General features: G+C 46.0%; 1 protein-coding gene across 16 annotated transcripts in view; it reads right to left on the reverse strand.

Moving 5' to 3' along the window:
- Positions 1–58: 58 nt before the first annotated feature.
- Positions 59–18254, reverse strand: part of LOC133158725 (ankyrin-3-like) — a 69736-nt gene continuing 51540 nt past the window's right edge. For all 16 annotated transcript variants that reach the window (XM_061286116.1, XM_061286111.1, XM_061286115.1 and 13 more), the window contains 14 exons: positions 18079–18204; positions 17745–17867; positions 17302–17328; positions 16753–16834; positions 7654–7728; positions 7410–7541; positions 7126–7269; positions 4220–5423; positions 3984–4149; positions 3571–3651; positions 3124–3207; positions 2926–3021; positions 2528–2626; positions 59–1894 (listed from right to left, as the gene is read on the reverse strand). In XM_061286116.1, the coding sequence (XP_061142100.1) occupies positions 2555–2626; positions 2926–3021; positions 3124–3207; positions 3571–3651; positions 3984–4149; positions 4220–5423; positions 7126–7269; positions 7410–7541; positions 7654–7728; positions 16753–16834; positions 17302–17328; positions 17745–17867; positions 18079–18204 (2412 nt within the window). In that variant the 3' untranslated portion in view covers positions 59–1894; positions 2528–2554. The remainder of the gene's footprint in view (positions 1895–2527; positions 2627–2925; positions 3022–3123; positions 3208–3570; positions 3652–3983; positions 4150–4219; positions 5424–7125; positions 7270–7409; positions 7542–7653; positions 7729–16752; positions 16835–17301; positions 17329–17744; positions 17868–18078; positions 18205–18254) is intronic.

The following is an 18254-nucleotide window of genomic DNA, read 5'->3' on the forward strand; positions in this document are numbered from 1 at the left end:
TTTTCATGAAAAGTCATTTTGTGAATTTCGCATCACACAAGGACACAAGACAAAAGTGTATTGCAAAACCAATGCATTTTATTTTTTTATCCTTTCAAGGTCGATTTTGAGTCTGTTTTGTTCCTTTCTTGAAAGACATCTGAAACATTTGCGCCGTTCTCTATCGCCTCTAAAAGACCTCGAATCACCAAAGTGCTAGAATTATTATTACATTTCAATGGCTTCACTCTGTTAGTAAGAATTGTACATCAAAAAGTCCGCTCGGGTGAAAACACATATGAAACAAAATCGATAGTTCAACCGTATCAAAGGATCATCGAGCCCCTGATAGATTTTAAGGGGAGCAAGGGGATGTGTACCTCTGACATACCCCCAAAGAAAGTCACATAGTTTTAATGTCCACAGAGTTGGCATCAGCATACTGATACTGAGCACATTGACCTAATGAAAACCAACACACGAGTGATGAAAATGATTCTAAAGGACACTGCATTAAACCTGCCTAAAACCACACGGCGTTAACATTTATTCGATGCTTAAACTGCTTCTGTTGACCATCCAGTGTTTTTTTTCCTCCAAGATGCTAATCAAAATGATCTTTACTTGTGAGTGGATTTTAAATCAAGTCTCAACCCGTCACCATAAAAATATGAATAATGGAAAAATGAATCCCCTTTTTAGTCATTTGACACCACACAGCATTTGTGAGACACGGTGGAAACAGTGCACGGAGACTCTTCACACCTTCTAGCCGATAACGCACGATACACGGTTACAGTGTTGTACAGCGAGCCAGGCTACTAGCGCTTACATTTGCAGTTAGTACGCTCTCGAGATGCCCCTCCAGTTTTACACACACACTCGCACACATCTTTCACCATTCAAAAAAAAAGAATTCCTGAATTCTATGCTTGTCCATTTTCAAATATAAAACCAGTGACAAACATTCGGGCTATACGTGTACACACAGATAAAAGGGCCTTTTTTTTCTTAATACGGTGCTTTTGCAAACTTGTAAAAATTGTACTTAAAATAATGTGACCGGCATGCTTGAAAATACTCTTGAAAGGCTGCGGGATTAGATCCCCACTTTGGGAATGACCCAACACAAATTTTCTGGAAACGTCCTCACGTTAAAATCAAACCAGTTTGCGTACAAACGTTATACCCGATCTAGTAGATCTTCTATATTTTTTTTAATTTTTCTTCATTTTTTACAAGAACCTGTTACACTCACAACTTTGGAAAGTGGAACTGCTTCAGTGGATTACCAAAGCACTTGAAAAGACCCCACACCCCAATGTGACCAAACTCCGCCCTAGCAGAAGCTTATTAAGAATTGTACACATTCTGACTCTATATACAGAAAAATGTATTTTTTTTTTAAAAAAGGAAGAAAATATGTCCCAAAACATCCTGACAAGAGCGGGTTCAAGAAAAAAAACTAAGGCCAGTGCTGAACATGTTGAAGATTGGCTGACGTGTTCCATTAGATCGCAGTCGTGCTGTGTTGTGTCTTCATATTTCCGATTGTGCCGTCTTTGGTCAACGGTTGCACCTACGTGTGTGTGTATGTGAGCGAAGGAGCCCCCCCTCCCCCCTGAGAGGCCTTCCCCCGAAAGTCCTAACAGGAGGCGGAATCCTCGACAGCCGGTCCCGCGGACCGAGGGTTTACCCCCCACTCTCGGGCCCTTTGATTGACGGGAAGTTGGAGGAGTTTGTTCATGCTCATGCGTTGTAGGGTCAAGAGGGGCATTGGGCTCCTCTTGCCATGTGAAGTCCCGTCGGTGGAAGCGGATGCTGGCAGGACTCTTGGACTCAAATCCTCAAACTGGAACACCTCAGCCCTCAGGTATGTCCTGTTCCCAGGCTTGTGGACTATGATCCTGGATGGCTGTGGACACAAAACAGGACATGCAGTTGAAGCTTTTAGGAAATCAACAAAAGTGACAAATTCAGCTGCCTGATTTCAACCGCCCAGCTAAAATCATGGGAGCACCCGATGCTCAGTGGGTGTGCTGCTTTTCTTGACTGGCAGTACCGTGTAGCATACGGCCGAACAGTAGTGGGGCTTAACAGTGAGGCTGCCGGGCTAACAACTCTTTTTGGAAATGACACACTGCTCTGAGTCAGGGATTTGGTAGACAAAGACAGAGGCGCAGGTGACGTCGTTGAACATTGCTCATCAGCGCTTTGTCACCCATGACCATTGCAAACAAAACCCTGCTTGCCCCCTCCCCTAAAAAAATGCTCAGACATGGCTAAGCCTTTTCCACAGATAAGAGCGAATATGTGGGCGAGGATGCGGTGCCATGGCGGGGGGGGGGGGGGGGGCACTGTAATTCCTCAAATATTTGCCTCTACTCTAATCGATGCAGTCTCGGTTAATCGCGGCTTGTGTCCACCGCTTGAACAAACGACTCGTTCGAAATAACCTTAATGAACAAACGTGTCAACCGCGTGAACAAATGGCTCACCTCGAATAAATTAACTATGACTCAAATAATCAGACATAGAGCAACTGTACCTGGGAGCAAGGACCACCATCCGTCCCCTAGGAATGAAACTTTTTATCTCCGGGCCTCTTGTCGTCCATCCGTCTGCTATTCCTCGACGCTCCGTCTTTCTGCAAGGACACACCAAAAGAAAGTTAGCAAGGTATTTTTTCATCATTAAACTACGTCACAGGTGACGTCAAGCCAAGCACTGCAATCTGAAACCAGCAAATGTTAGTAGTCTTATAGTTTCACACCAAAACCGGGCCTAGATGAAGAAAAGTAAGCGGGATGGGAATCGGCTGGATATTGCGCTTTTGGTTGACGGCGGTGCACAACTTCAAATGCATCATACGAAGCATCTCATGTTCAACCCAAAAGATCTGCAGGCCACCAGCATTTTGCACCCAAGACGGGATTCTCTGCCAACCTCAAGCCCGTCCTTCGGCAGGATGGGGCTTTTCTGAAGGTCCCTGCGGTTGTCTGTCGAGGAGCTAGAGAGCCGGCGGATGACCTTCCTGATGACCTGCTCGGTGTGTCAACCAAGAAAAAAAAAATAATCGATGGTTTCACAAAGCGCTTCTCTCCATGTAGCTGAACGGGTCAAGAATGTGAAAGGATGCGTTACTTTTCTACTGATGAAGTTACCGTCTTGGTCCAAGTAGTGTTCCTCAGTCACAGACTCGCCTGATATGTTTTTCGCTTCCTCGCCCTACAAATGTTTGGTCATTAGCGCCATCAAAGAAGACATCGAAATATGAAACAAAAACCACCAGCACACCAAGAGGAAAGATTGAGCACTGCAGCCTAACAAACTAGAAAGTCCCTTTGAAAAGTTCTCACAGAAAACTCAGCATGATCCTGATGGCATGCGCGAGAGGCTTCACACTATCAGAAATGACACTCACTGCATCCAGATGAAGCGAGATGCCAGGACAGGCTTGGGAATGCAAAGAAGCTTTCCTATACTATTGAATCCACTCGCACCCAACGAGGCAGCCACTTGAAGCACCCAGAAAAAAACCCACTCCAGACTCAAGCCGACCCGAGCCATTTTGCCAGGCTCGCAGGGTACCTTTAAAATGAGCCTGCGTCGGAAGATTCTGGTGGTTACGGTATGTTCTTCCTCGGAACCGGAATCTACACTAACCAGCTGCTGGAGAAGGCATATTTCAAACATCGGGACACAAATTCAAAAGAGAACAAAGCCAGGAAGAGAGAAAGAAGGTGGTTAGTTAGCCAAATGTTGATGCAACTTTGGAACTCGTACATTTTTCTTCCATGGGCGGATCTGCTCAAAGATCAAGTAGATATTTTTGAGATCTTGGATGAACAGGGAAACAGTTGGATTCACACTGCCTGTCACAAGTCACAGGAGGCTTCCATCCAGCCTTCAAATAGCGATTGGGCACTCGCGACCAGCAGTGTAAATTGAGGCCGAAACTCGCGTGCGAGAAACTTTTCTTCCAATCAGTTTGTCACAATTACCTGGACTTTCTTCTCGGACACCAGCGTTCCCTCTTCTTTTCTGCCATTCATCGACTCGGATGAGCCGCCCTGAGGTGAGCTTTTGGAGTTGTCGCCGTTCTGCCGGGACCTCCCTGATTCGCCTCTGGACGAGGAAGTGACGGAATCGCTGGAGTTCTCGTGGCTGCTGAGAGACGGACAACTAGGACGGATGTTTTTTTGAGTTTCACGAATTTCAACAACGGGACAACTCGCACCTTTCCCGCCTGTCCAGCAGATCCGAGCTGCGTCCCGGCGTCGGTGGCTCCGCATTGACGCTGGATGAGTCACTCTGCCAACCTGAAAGCGAGCACACATCTTTTTCTGGCTGTTCGGCACGATTGAGAAGCTTCAGATCTCTGGCTGCCTCGGCAGTCGTCTCCTGGTCCTCCTCCGTCTCCTCTGAGCCTTCTTCAGTCTTCGCCACTGCCTTGAGATTAGAGATCTCTTGATTTTCTCCGCCATCCTCCTCAGTGGGCTGATGTTCCCAAAGGGCCTCAGCCCATTCGTGAACAGTCAAGTCACTTGGTTGGCAAGTGCCTCTGTCTTCACCTTGCAGTACTTGTTCAGCAACTTTTGTTCTGTCCTCACGGTGGACCAGTTCTTCACTCTTCTCAGTTGTTTCATCAACACCCTCTTTGTAAGTCTCAGCCTCTATTTCATCTCCCCCAAATCCACTTCCCAGCACATTAATTTTCATTTCTGCTTCTCCCTTTTGTCCTGTGAAAATATTCTTCCTCGCCTCCAGCTGACACCTATCTTTTGTCACTATCTCACATTTTTTCTCCACGTTTTTAATCAAATCCTCCTCCACCCACCTTTGCACAAATACCTTTCCCACTGCCGCAATTGTCTCATCGACCTTTTCTTTTGAGACTTTCTTTTCACGTCCTTCAATACACATGTCCACTTGGACCACATTTTCCATTTGTGCTCTGTCGGGTGTTGAAGGAGTTGCAGACGATGCAGACGAGACTGAAGAGGATGATGTGGAGTAGGCCATGCTGACGTCTAACTCGCACATTGCCGGGACGGCACGTGACTTGGGCTTGCGGCTCGGCTCCATTTCTCGATAAGATCTGTCCTCCTCCTCGCTCAAAAGCAGCTGGTCATTCAGGGCGATGTGGGGCTTTCGCACCTTGGACGGAATGGGATCAGGGAGGTCAAAAGCTGAAAGGGACAGGGCAAGCTGACACGGTCTAAGGGGACTCTCGGGTGGGATTCCAGCTTTGATCTCTGGGCTCCAGTGCGGGGGCTGAGACTGGGAGTCTGTCGGCCAAAGGGAGTCGGGTTGCGGGTAATGGTGATGCTGATGCTGCACAGGGGAAGGGTCGGGTGTGATGGGGAGTTCGGGCACCAGGAAATGTGGGTCGGAGTGCAGGACGGCGGGGGAATGCAACTCGGCTAGAATGCTCTGATAATCTGTGGGTGACATGATGATGAATGTACACTAACATACACAAAGTACATTGACTGAATCTATGAAAGATGCTACATGCTCACATGTCAAAGATGAGAGGTGAAATATAAAGCAGGGCTTCTCAAACATTTTGGTCCCTTACAGTGGAGAACCCCCTCATCATTCTAGCGCAAATTAAAAATAATCACAAATTCCCCTAATTGCCACAGGAATTAAAACAATTTTGACAATTCCCATGACAAAACTTAGCGCTACGTAAATGTTGTCGGGACAAAAAGTCATTCTCACGAGCATTAATTTATACTTCCCAAGATCAAGTTATATGAAAACTGCTCACGGAGTTCTGGGGGTACCCTTGTTTGAGAACCACTAATATATTGCTACATAAATATTTCCAATGAGGTAGGGTCAATGCGGGTGCGAGGGGAAGGTGGACAAGTGCAAGGGCATGCAGGGCAAGGAGAGTGGGAGCGGAGAGGCGGGGACGGGGGATTTGGGCTTGTGCAACGAGACCCACAGGGGGACACAGCGGGCAAGAAGAGAGGGGAGACAGGGCTAGAGGAAACGGCCAAATCACTTGGCGAGCGGACAATGGAGGGTGACGCATGATCCGGTAGAGCGGGTGCAAGGTTGAAGAGAGCGGGTGTGCTCGAAAGTCCGGAGACGCTAGGTGCACCGCAGGTGAGCTCGGAGGTGCTTTGGGATAATTCATCGACAGATGGTTCTGTTGGAGCAGGGGAGGTTGGGGGAGACGATGGTACAAATGAAGGCGCTGGTGAGGTGATGAGTGGGATCGGGGAGGGTGGATGCGGTGAGAAAGGGAGAGAAGGGGATCGGCGTGGATCAGCAGGGTTGAGGCATCTAAGAGGTGGGGGAATAAAGCTGAAGTGTTTTTCCACTCGTGAAGGGGGTGCCAAGTCTTTGAGCGCAATGGAGAACTCGTAACTAGGAGAGCGGCGTGGGGTCAAGGGTCGAGGTGTGAGGGGAGGGGACGGGATGGATTGCTCCGCGTGCAGGATGAAAGCGGGACTGCTCGGAATCAAAGGAATAATCACGCACACTGAGGGGCGGGCGTGGATTGAGACAAAAAATAAAACAGGAGAGAATGAAAAATGAAAGTCAGTGTTGATGTTAAACACAAAACAGGAAAATGAATTGTGTGATTTTGGCAGAGGGGTGGCTCTTAAAGCATTAAGAGCTTTTATGTGCTGTTATCAGCAGTGGGTGCTGCTGAGGGGGAAGTGATGGGAGGCAGGAGGAACGGGAAGAGAAGCTCATCTATCCAAGGAAGGCTCAGAGGAACTGGAGGGGCCCGAGGAGAACTAAACTGAATAACACAGTCACATAATCCACCTTTAGCTTAGCCATGGGGAAAATATTTGTCTACTATCTTAACGCATGCACTTCAAACAGGATACTCCTGTCAAGATTGGTCATTCATGACAACTGGGACACTGTAGCCATGTAGCCAATCTTGGTTTAGTCAGAAAACAGTCCTGCTAGCAGATACGTGTTATTAAAATGTTTCTGGAGAACAGTCGGAGCCAGTTGTCCAAAGTTGTTTCAACAGCTCTAGATATGGACGGAATTAAATATTGGCACTATAGACATGATTCATGCAAAGTGGGCCAAGCAAAAACAAAAACAACAACAACATGGTAGCAGGAAGAGGTAATAGGTCAGCTAATCAGAGCTAAACTTTACCATCAGCCTGATCCCGGAAAACCGCATGATCATCGGCAAAGCATCTCGTGCCAGAAATGTTACCATAGTCAAAAATTGGGCCCTCCAGTAAAGTCACAATATCCATCCGGTTGACTTTGGTCAGCACGGCCGTCAAGGCGTCGGCTGAAATGACATACGAAGCAATTTCAGTCAACATGATCCAAATTAATAGGAGGTAAATATTTTAAGATGTTAATAGTATTAATATCTTAAAATATTAATTATTATGTAATTATGTATTAATTTAATACATAGAGTCTTACTTGTGGCGTTTTTCCCTTCTCGACTGACCCATTTCTTTAATAGCATAAAGCTTTGTGCTGTCAGCGAGTTTGGGTTCTCCAATCTAATGTGGTTGATCTCATCTACTGTGAAGTTCATCTCCCGAGCCAGCTCTGTGACGAGACACACAAATTGAGCCTTTAAGAAGCAGCACATGAACATTTGTATGGTACAGAAGTATCTGATCTGAAGTATCTGATCGGAACCACGCCGCAAGTTCCTCACCGGTCCAGCTGAGTCCCAGGTGATCTGCTACAATGGCCATACGCAAATCTGTCCGCTCACAAGGACTTTGGGGACCTGAAGAGACAGTCGACAATCACGAGTTAACACTTGGCATATTCCTGTCCTCGTATAATAAGAGAAATAAACACGTTTCCTTTTCTGGCCACTTTTTTATTTTACAATTCAAGATAACTGGATTGCAATTGCAATTCTTCCAAAAATTCAATCAAGTCTTTAAATAAAATAGTTTCAATTGTTCTTTGACATGATGGCAAGAAAAGGCATTTCATACTACATGTGGTGGTCTACGGCTAATTCTGCCATGTAACCTTTTAGCAAGCATTACGTGTCATGAGAACCACACAAAACAAAGCATACCACAACTCCCGAGTTCTAAAAATCGAGGGTGGCTCGTTCTCGGTATCTAAATGGTCAACATGCGCTACGTGGTGTTCTTTACAAAAACTACCGTGACATGTGAAACATTTCTGAGACTACAAGCATAACTACGACAACTTTGCCCTGAACAGAGACAAACCAGGGATTGCCAAACAGGTTGTGACAGTCACTACAACTGGCTTGCTACTCTACTGCACAGGGCACACAGGATTGGGTGGGGGAGGGGGTACAGGGGGATAGGAATCTTGAAACAGAGACGATACACGACACAGTACATCAATGAAGATGGATCAATGATAGCTACCGTTCTAAGCCAACACACGCCACAGGCATTCCAGTCAATCAAGTCAATGACCACAACATGTCATGCAACGTTAAGTGAACTAGGTCAAGATATAAAATGTATTTGATAGTGTGAAAGTTTTACAAACTAGGCTTGATCTCTGCGATGGGAGGTGTTCGAGACCCTGCGAGTCCCTGACTGCCCTCCTTCCCACCAGTCCGCCTACTCCTCCTGCTCCTCTGACTGCCAGAGGCCCTGTCCGTCGCCGCCACCTTTGCCCCTACGGACGGGGCCCCGGCCTCAGCCCTGGAACCTCTACCGGACCTGGACGAGTGGGAGGGCTGGGAAGGTTGAGAAGGCTGCGAGGTGTCTGACAGGGAGGTGCTCCGGGAGGTGCTGTCTTCCTCCGACTGCTCTGTCTGCTTCTTTTTCTCCTCGTCTGACAGCCGGTCCACCAACTTTATCGTCTCTCCGCTAATGTCTTTAAAGTATTCAATGGTGCGTTTACAAACCTCGCTAGGGTTCTCCCGTTTCTCCTGCCTAGACGTTCCCTCACCTGATGCCTTCCTGAGCTGATTCCTATCCTTCAGTGGTAACCTCGAGGGCAACCTTATGGCTGCTCTTTCACTAGCCAATGGCCTTGTTAGCCGCGAGGTAGCCCTAACTGGATGTGATGAGCTAGTTGCGGTTGTGGAACTGCCCTTTTTAATGTCCTTGACTGGTATTCTAGACCTTGGTTCTACTTTGGCAATGGCTGGCTCTCCTCTTTTCTTGGTCTCAATTTTCACTGTTTGTTTGGGCTTCTGCTTGCCTATGGCTGTTCCCTGGATGTGAATCGACCGCCCTGACGCTTTTACTGGAAGCCTGGACCTGGGCACTTTCACTTCACTGTCTTTAACTGGTGCACTTTGCTGCTGCACTTGACTGCTCTGACCTATTTCTACTTTCTCATCTAATTCCCTACAACACAGTGTTTCTATCCTGCTGGCCTTTTGAAGTGTGGGCTCAGAGGAGGACTGCAGATTGAACACCACACTGCCACACTGAATGTAGTTGGCCTGAATACTGGAGGACTCAAGGTTATTATTGTTGTTGCAGTTCTCAGAGGGGTAATCTCTTCTCTCTGATGTGGCCTCTGTGTCTTTGCTAGATTGGCCTTCTGTACTCTGAGCCTCTATACTGATGTATTCTGGCACCATCTGGCTCTCTGATATCTCAGCTTTAAAATCAGTCACATCCCCTGAGTCTTTTTTCACAGTTATAGAGGCAGCTATGCCCATCTTAATCGGGGTGCGTAATTTGGGATCAACCTTGGAGGCTGTGATTGTGCATGAGGAGGCGGTCTCAGCTATGGCTTCACAGGTGGGTACTTCAGTACCAGCATAGCCAGTGTCACTGCCAGGGTGCAAAGGGTTGCATGTCGCTGTTGCTGCTGTTGCTGCTGCTGCTGGTGGTGTGTTGCTGCCTGTGGTTGTGTCTACAATTTTCACCTTCCCCTCTACTGTGGCCCTCTCCCCTGTATTCGATTGAGAGGAAATTACACCAAGGATCTTGCCCCCTCTCCCCCTTTCCCCTGTTAGAGGGTCAGAGGAATGCTCACCAATCTGAAAAAACTGAAGCCTTTCTTCAACAAAGTCCCGCTTGCTCATGTCAATAGCACCACTGCGGGTCATCTCAAACATCTTCCCTTCGTGGAAAGGGAAGGGGTTAGGCTCACTAGTTGGTGTACTCTCATCAGTCGGTGTTCGAGCAGGGGTTGTGTCGGGTGTTGTAGCCTGTGATTTGTCCTCCACACATAAACCAAAGGGCTTGGGATCTTCGTCTTTGGTTTTGGAGTCATAAACTCCATCGTGATCGCTCCCTTTGGTGGACCAGGGGTCAAAGTCGAGGCCTTTAGTGGCTACCGTTTTAAAAGTTGAGTTGAGCTCCTCTTCAAGTTGGTAGCCAAAGTACTGATCTGCGAAGGTCTGCCTTTCTGGATGTCTGCCTTCAAGGGTGTAATCTATTTCTTGCCCACTGCTTTTTGTCGAAGACGGATTGGTTTTCCCATCCTCACACTTCTCTTCCTCAATCACTTCCAGCTTAGACTGACCAAAGGAGCGATCAGCTGCTTTTCCATCATTGGATAGACCGGATGTTTTTGGCTCCTCACTCAGTCCGTCGTCTTCATCCTGAAAATCATAACCATCTAATGAGTCAATCTCAGTGGCATCTGTGTCATGGGAAAATTCAGCAGTGGTTGCAATGGAGCAGTCAGTGATGGATTGGTCATTCCCATTATGTTCTAAGTCGGCTTCTTCCCCCTTTACGACACCATTGACCCCAGCCTCCTTATTTCCATTCTTCTCCGATTTGCGGTGTTTTGAGCGTTTCTCTCCCTCCTCTTTCATTTTGAAGGTGTACTTTTTGACAGGGATGGGATGGAATACAGATTCGTCATCACTGGAGTCACTGTTATCAGCTCCGGGAGGAATGGGAGATGGAGGCTGGACCCTGATGACTGGCTCAGCTAAGAAGTGTTTGTCATGCTCCTCCTGGAGGTTTACTTCCATCATTTCCGTCTCCGTCTCGGAGGATGCGCAAGACTTCCTTTTCTCAGGCTCTGACTGCTCCGTGTCCAAAGGAGGTGGTGGTGGAAACTCTATATATGGAACTCCCTTCTCCCCTTTTAACTTCTGTTTCGCTGCTTCCTGTTTCTTGCTGTGATTCTCTGGAGCTTGCTTAGATTTTTCCCTTGCTGGCTCCCTGTAGATGAAGGTCTTGCCGTCTTCCTCTTCCGACTCCTCTGGGATTGGACAAGGCATGCAAGCCGTGGAGCCAATCACAGAGTCAGGCATTCTTGAGTTCAGGCTAACGTTCTCTGAGCTTGGCGCCTTGGGAGTAACGGGACTCTTTCCACAGCTGTCTATTAAGGTCACTTGTTCTAGAGTGTCATCTTCTGGACTACCTTGAGGAGACTCCTTTTGTTTGACGGTGTAAAATGTTCCCCTGGTCTCATGTACTGTCCTACTCTCGTGGCTTACTATTTTTTTGTAAGTTCCGAGCTGCCCAGTAGCCGTTTCTTTCTCGAACTGTTTGCCTACTTGAATGCTGACATACACAGGTAGGGGTTTGATATCTTTGAAACCTTCTGCGACAATTGCAGGAGTTCCATGATCCAAATACTCTATTTGGTCACTGTCAACACCGTTACAAGTGATATTTGACTGGCTACAGTCTGAGTCCGTGGATTTCCCTGACGATCCGCAAGTAGATTTGTTAGACTCAAAGCTACCATGTATCGGGTTTCGAACTAGAACGGGCGTGCGAGAGCCTTCTTTCTCATGTGTTTCAACAGAGGGATCTAATTTTAAAGATTGGGATCTGCGATTTTCTGAAAAATTAGAGGGCTTTCTTACAGGAATTTGAGATTCCGAGTTTTTTTTTAGACCGTCATTGCTATTTGGACTCTCTCGTACAACAAATTCAGTGTAAATAATTTTCTTGGTGGTTTCTTGCCTTTGTGAATCACTATTGTTGTCATCTTTTTGAGAATCACGAACTAATGTTGGTGATAATTTGGGGGATTGGGGTTTATAGTTACCGTAGCCTTGGTTCTCCCATGTTTTGAATAACTTCTTATCTTCCTGATTTTTCCCACAGGACTGATGCACGGGTGAACACTTGGACTCACTGTCTTGAACTTTTCTCTGGTTTACCGGACTCTCTGGTGTTTTGGGAATGTTAGAACCACCAAATACCTGGTAAACAGGGAGCTTACTCTCGTGGAGCTTCCTTATAGGTTGATTCGAATTTTGGCGAGCCTGAGAACCCCTATCTTGTCTTTGAGCCTCTTGTTCAAACTTAAGCCTCACCGCGCTTACTTTAGAAGAAGACATATGCAAAAGTTTTGAGCCTTCAATTTCCCCGTCTCCCTGCTTTCTAGAGTCTGAATCATTGTACTGCAGCAGTACTCTCCTCTCCGGACTACTAGGTAAACTGGCACATTTCCTATCATTGGAGCCAAACTTATCTCTTAGTCTTTCTCTGCTCCATTCTTCTCCACTAGCACCATTTCTATAAACTGATCGTTCTGGACTGCTTTGTGTGGAACTAGGTCCGGATCGTGATTCCCTAAAGTCTGGTCTGCGAGATTTTCTCTCTGGAGAGGAGAGTTCATCATTGAGCTGCTCTGTCTTATCTCTGAAGAATTGTGATACCTCACAGAGTTTTTCCTCTGCCTCTTTTACGGTTCTATCAACTCTCTCCTCATACATGAGTTGCTCTCTTTCCTTTCTCTCTGTGTCGTCTGCTGAGACGCGCATCCAAATGGATTGCTTTGGGCTACCATGCTGAGAAGAGTGCTGCAAAAGTGTCATTGTGTCATAGGTATCATCAGCATTTGTCATTCTTCCTGACGTATCAAACACATTTCGTGCCGAGCGAAAAATATATTCTGTTCTTGGGCCTACGGGCCTACCCTCATTTCGACTTCTGTCTGGTGAGGGGAAGTGAGACTTTTCCTCGGTGTCAGGAAGGGATTGGTCAAACTTTTCTGATAATAACATTTTCTCAGCAAAATTATAAGATTCTCCTCTTAACTCTGAGGATTCATCCTCATTGTACTCCACGGATTGTTGGCTAAGCAGTTTCAAGGTCTTATACGACTCGTCTGCCATTAACTGGGCTGAACTAGGGCGACTATCATCGTGTGTCATGGTGTTGCTAAATTTGGAGGAGTCAAAATAGACAGGATGTTCGACAGTTTCCCTGTCCTCTGGTCTGTTTTCTGGGTAGTAATACATTTCATTGTCAGAATGGTTTTTAGTCTCTCTGATGATGACCTCCGTTGGTTCTGTTTTATTTCCCTTTTCAATGTGTACTTCAATTATTCTTTCAACCTTTGGTTTGATGTCTTCAGAGACTCGCTGCGAGATTTCCTCCGATTTGTGCTCAAAGAGTCCCGCAAGCTCCCTAGAAGGATCCTTTCCTGATTGAAAGGCCTTCATTATGTCATGAACAGACATAGTTTCCTCACACCTCTCTGATACGGCTTCACTGCCAGGTTTGTGGTACACCATCCTGGTGGTGGTCGTGATGTGAGTTTCCTCCTTCAACCGAATACCTTTGCCCATAGGGTCCTCATCAGGGGCACCTTTAACTGAATAGCCCTTACTAAGCTCAGGGGTGGATGGAGGCTGATTGACATGTCCTTTCGACTCAGAATCAATATATATGATGGGATTTCCCTCCACCATTGCCAGTTGTTTGTTATCTTCAGGGTGCTCATAGCTCCTGATAACATGAACAACTTCAGTCCTAGTCTCTGTGATTACCGGGGGAACGGGGATGTCCTGGAAAGGGGCCTTTGGGCCCATGCCTTCAGCACTCTGAGGGGCAGAAGGGGTCCTTTCACTTCTGGTCTCAAAGCCACTGTCTGAGAGGGGGCTCTTATCCTGTTCACGATATAAATCATCCGTGGGTTCCAGCACTGTGTCCGTTCCAAAAAGAGCATCAGCCACTTTAGCTGGTTCTCTGTCTGAAGGGGGTGATCGCATGTTTGTTGGAGGCATTTTGAGCTTTTGTTCTTGAACTGCGATGGCGGGTTTTAGAACACGTTTTTGCTTTTCCCTGCCATCCGCTTCTCTCTTGCCTTCATCTGTTGTATGTTTTGTGTCGTGCAGTTTGGAGAAAGAACTGCTACCAACGTCATTGGCTAAATAGTCCACAACCTTCGAAAGGTTGAAGTCTCTATCTTGAATTGTTTTTGCTTTTGCGTGAGGAACCACTGTCTCATATCTTGGGGGATAGCTCCAGTTGCTTGGCGGCTGTTCAACAGGTACTTTTGAGAAGTGTATGTCATCTAAGGACCCCCTTGCCATAGGCTCGTTGGCCACGTCTTTAGTCAGGATTTCACTCACTTTTACCAGATCTTGTTTGACTTTCTCCACAATCCGGTACGGCTCTTCATCGTCTACTTTCACCGCAGAACCAGACTGAAATCCTTTACTTGTATTAGAGTTCGGATCAGTCTGCAAAATGGCTGACATTCGTATTAAGTCCTCTTTCATATCCGCAACATCTTTCAGAATTTCTTGGCTGGATGACAACGGGGATGTCACGTTTGACTTTAAACCGGATGAGAGAAGTGGAGATTTGGTAGGGGAAAGATTTCTGGCAAACGACGACTGCAACTGAGGATTCATCTCAGCGGGCACAGTCTTGCGTGGGGACAGAATAGCAGCAGTTGACCTGGACACCTCAGGCAGCTTTTTGAACTGGGGCTCTGGTAGTACATTGATAACAGAATACACAGGGACCGTCACTGCGCTGGATGTTCCAGCCGTGGTGGCTTTAGGAGGGGACCTTAGAGAGTTGTAAAGGGAACTGGATGCAGAGGATCTGATGGACTGATATGAGGACGATGCAGAGGAGGACAATGACTTTAAGGTGCCATACCCAGCTGAGCAAGAATTGAATGTTTTTTCAACCTCATCAAATGCTGCGTTGACGCTTGTCGTGACGGCATTAGTGGTTGCTTGTATTCTTTCCTGGAGACTGCTGGCGAGGAGAGAGGTTGGGGAGGGGGAGTGGTACTGCGCTGGTGATGCTGTTCCATTGATCAGAGCTGCAGCACTTGGTGTGCTGTTGGATTTGAGTGGTGACGACACTGAGGTGAAGAGGTTCCTCGCGGGGCCTGACACGTCTGAGGGAAAGGAACGAACAGAGGAGAGGCCGGGGACTGTTTTGATCGGTGAGGACGATGATACCGTGGTACCAGTGGAACCCCCCACAACGGTCTTGTATGACAGAGGGGAACTGAACATACTAAGGCATGATTTGGGAGACGTTGGAGGTGTCATGGCTATTGATGTCCTCTCAAGAAGAGGACTTCCTCCTGGAGAGGAAGTCCTGGCTGACGATGCTGCAAAACCTTTCATTGAGGAACTGTCTGCACTTTTTGCAGGTGACGCCAGGGGACTGTGGGCAACCTGGCCTGGGTACTGAGCATGTTGGACTACAGTTTTTATGGGAGAGGAGATGGTTCTGTACGATCGGATGGGAGAGGCCATGTCACTAACTGACTTAACAGAAGAGGCAGGGGATCCGGGAATGTTTGTCTTAATGGGAGAGGCCGAGTTGATGGACCAGACAGACTTTAGTGGAGAGGCAGAAGGTGTGTTGGACGAGGAGCTGGAGAGGGAGCCAAACCCAGACTTGGCTTGACCAGGGACGGCGACAGGAACAGGCGGCCACGCCTGATAAGATCTCGTTGAAAAGACCGGTTTGTGAGGGTAGCCAGAAGGCTGTGTTCTTTGCGGACTTCGATCGGATGTTTCTTCAATAATTCAAAAAAGAAAAAAGAAAAAAAAAGGAGGCAACAGAAAGCAGAAGGTAAAATAATTGAAAAAGAAAACATAAAAAAAGGAGAAATTCAGTCAGAAACAGCATCACTTACGAGTAGCAAGACAAAAATGTACTTGTAGATTACAGAAGGTCCCTTTTACACACTCAGGATGACGTGAAAAGTGAACATCTCAAAATAAAAATACATGACAAAATGCGTGTGTGTGGGGGAGGGACAAAAATGCATGATGTAGTCGAACAAAACAACTGAAAAGTACATTTCCATTGCCTTTCTATGTGCTTAATGAGCTTGTTTGACTTGTTGAGACTAGCGTGCCTTTTACTCTCCATTTTTTCTTGACATGCAATTCCTTACATTTGATTTATTTTCAATGCCAGAGAATGACCCCACAAGTAAAAAAAAAAAAAAAGCATTACAATACCCACGTGTTTGGCCACAACTTAGGTTTAAGAATGAGGATACACTTTACAACAACGAAACTGTAAATTGGAAGTTAAATGAGCACCAAGTTGCAGTTTTCTGCTGTTTTGTGACAGCCACTGAATGACTTTGAAAATCTTGAAATGAAATCCAAAATGTTGAAGATGGAGCAGGCAAGAATAATGAGAACAATGTACCTAAATGATATCAACATCAAACTGTAAAGTGCAACCTGTAAAGTATTCTCAGCCATACAGTCACATAGCCAATAAGAAGACAACAATGGCCACCGAATGAATAAAACCAAAATAAATTCAACATGTTCATACAATGCAAATAAAACAACACATTTGGTCGAAATAAATCAACGAATGACATGTATAATGTTGACCTGCCCATATTTTCAAAAGTGGCACAAAATGCAGTAGCCAAGCTTGACACACATTAAAACCATGCAGGACGGATGACCATGTTTGTTGAGCTGGGAGAAGAAATGATTCATGAGCAAAACTCCTTCTGGATACATGTAAGCAACAGCAAGACTACAATAAAGGGACCTTCACACAGTTCAAGTGATTGTGTTAATTATGTGGAAAATCTATTAATTTGTTTATGTCATGCAAGTTATTAAAATAAAAAGGCAACTCACTGGCCGCAGGGTCGGTCAAATAGCTGTAGCGCTTACGCAAAGCTAAGGAGGCAAAGGTATGGCGTCGTTCTGGCCTTTCATTCTGTAACAAAAACAAAAGATGTTTCATCATAAAAATATGCTCATGGGGTTATGTTTACTTAAATAATGTTAAGTCATTAATTTAGTTGGAAAATGACCTGTTTCGGGCGAGTCACCATTGTTGCAAGTTGCAACCACTTTGTCTTTTTATTCTTTAACGTCGAGGGCTCATGAGAGTATTTATCAAATCCATAAATTGCAAGAGTTACTATTATTTGTCAGTGTTAGTGAAAAGATTCCACTTTATAAAGATTAAAGTATTGGACAGAAAAAATGGGATCATCTTATAGTTGTTGAGCGTGTCTATGGAAAGGGGGACAAGTGGTGAGAAGGCACTAAATCAAAAATAATTTGACTGAAATAAGTTCCATTCATGCGCCAAGCATTTTTACTCCGAACAAGCCAACAGAGGGACACAGAAAAATAACAGAAGCAGCTGTTTTGTGTGATGATGAAGAGACTATTTACCTCATCGTCGGGATCGGACTCCATTTCCTGTGGGATTCCCAAGATGCATTGCGGCAGGAGCAGGGGGAGAGAGATGACAAAATGGAGAGCGGCGATATTGTCGTGAGATGAAGGTGATGACAAATGGAGCAGCAAAACAAGGAAAACAGAAAACATCAGGGGGAAAACCTGCTCGCATCATCATCATGATGAGAAGAGTAAAACATGGCAGGCAAAAAAACGAAAGAGCTGGCTGGGCAGCAGCAGAGCAGAGCGCAATAGCGACAGAGATATACTTTGTGGGGTATTGTGACTGGCTTCATATGCATGATAAAAAAACACGCAAATAGGCAGTCAGCTGCGAAACCCAATGAGCAAGAGATTGAGTACCGTGTGGGTGAGGTGACATGAGGCAAAAAGGGGGACGGCGTGTGCTTAGGGACACTTGATGACTTGATGCCTACCTTTTTGTGAGTCGGCAGTGTGATGTTCAGATTGCAAATGGCAGTCTGCGGAAGACCTTTGGAGTTTTTGGGTTCTTTCAGGAACGACAGGCGGCCACAGGGCTCCTGACCCATATCTCGGGTCTGTAGAAGAAACACAAAATGTAATTCATTACTTGGTTGCAGAAGAGTCTTAATTTTGTAATTGAATTTCTACTATTTCGCTCTGATTGAGAATTTTACCGGATTTTTTTGTCCACAGTAGAAAAAAAGAATCAATTTTGGAGGAGGAACTTGTTTTGATGAAAATGACATGAATAATCATTTTGAAAAAACGACAACAAAAAACTCGTACCTTCACATTGAATGGAAGTCTGTTCTCCTTGAAAGAGTAAAAATTAAATACAAGCTGCTGTCCACTTTTGGTCAGCGGAGACAAGTTGCCATAGCAGTCCACATGGATGGGCTTCCCCTCCAGAACCTGAACCAGGACGATGACATGTTGACACCTCTTAATAATCAAATCAGATT

The sequence above is a fragment of the Syngnathus typhle genome, linkage group LG8, assembly GCF_033458585.1.
Source record: "Syngnathus typhle isolate RoL2023-S1 ecotype Sweden linkage group LG8, RoL_Styp_1.0, whole genome shotgun sequence".
Lineage (NCBI taxonomy): Eukaryota > Metazoa > Chordata > Actinopteri > Syngnathiformes > Syngnathidae > Syngnathus > Syngnathus typhle.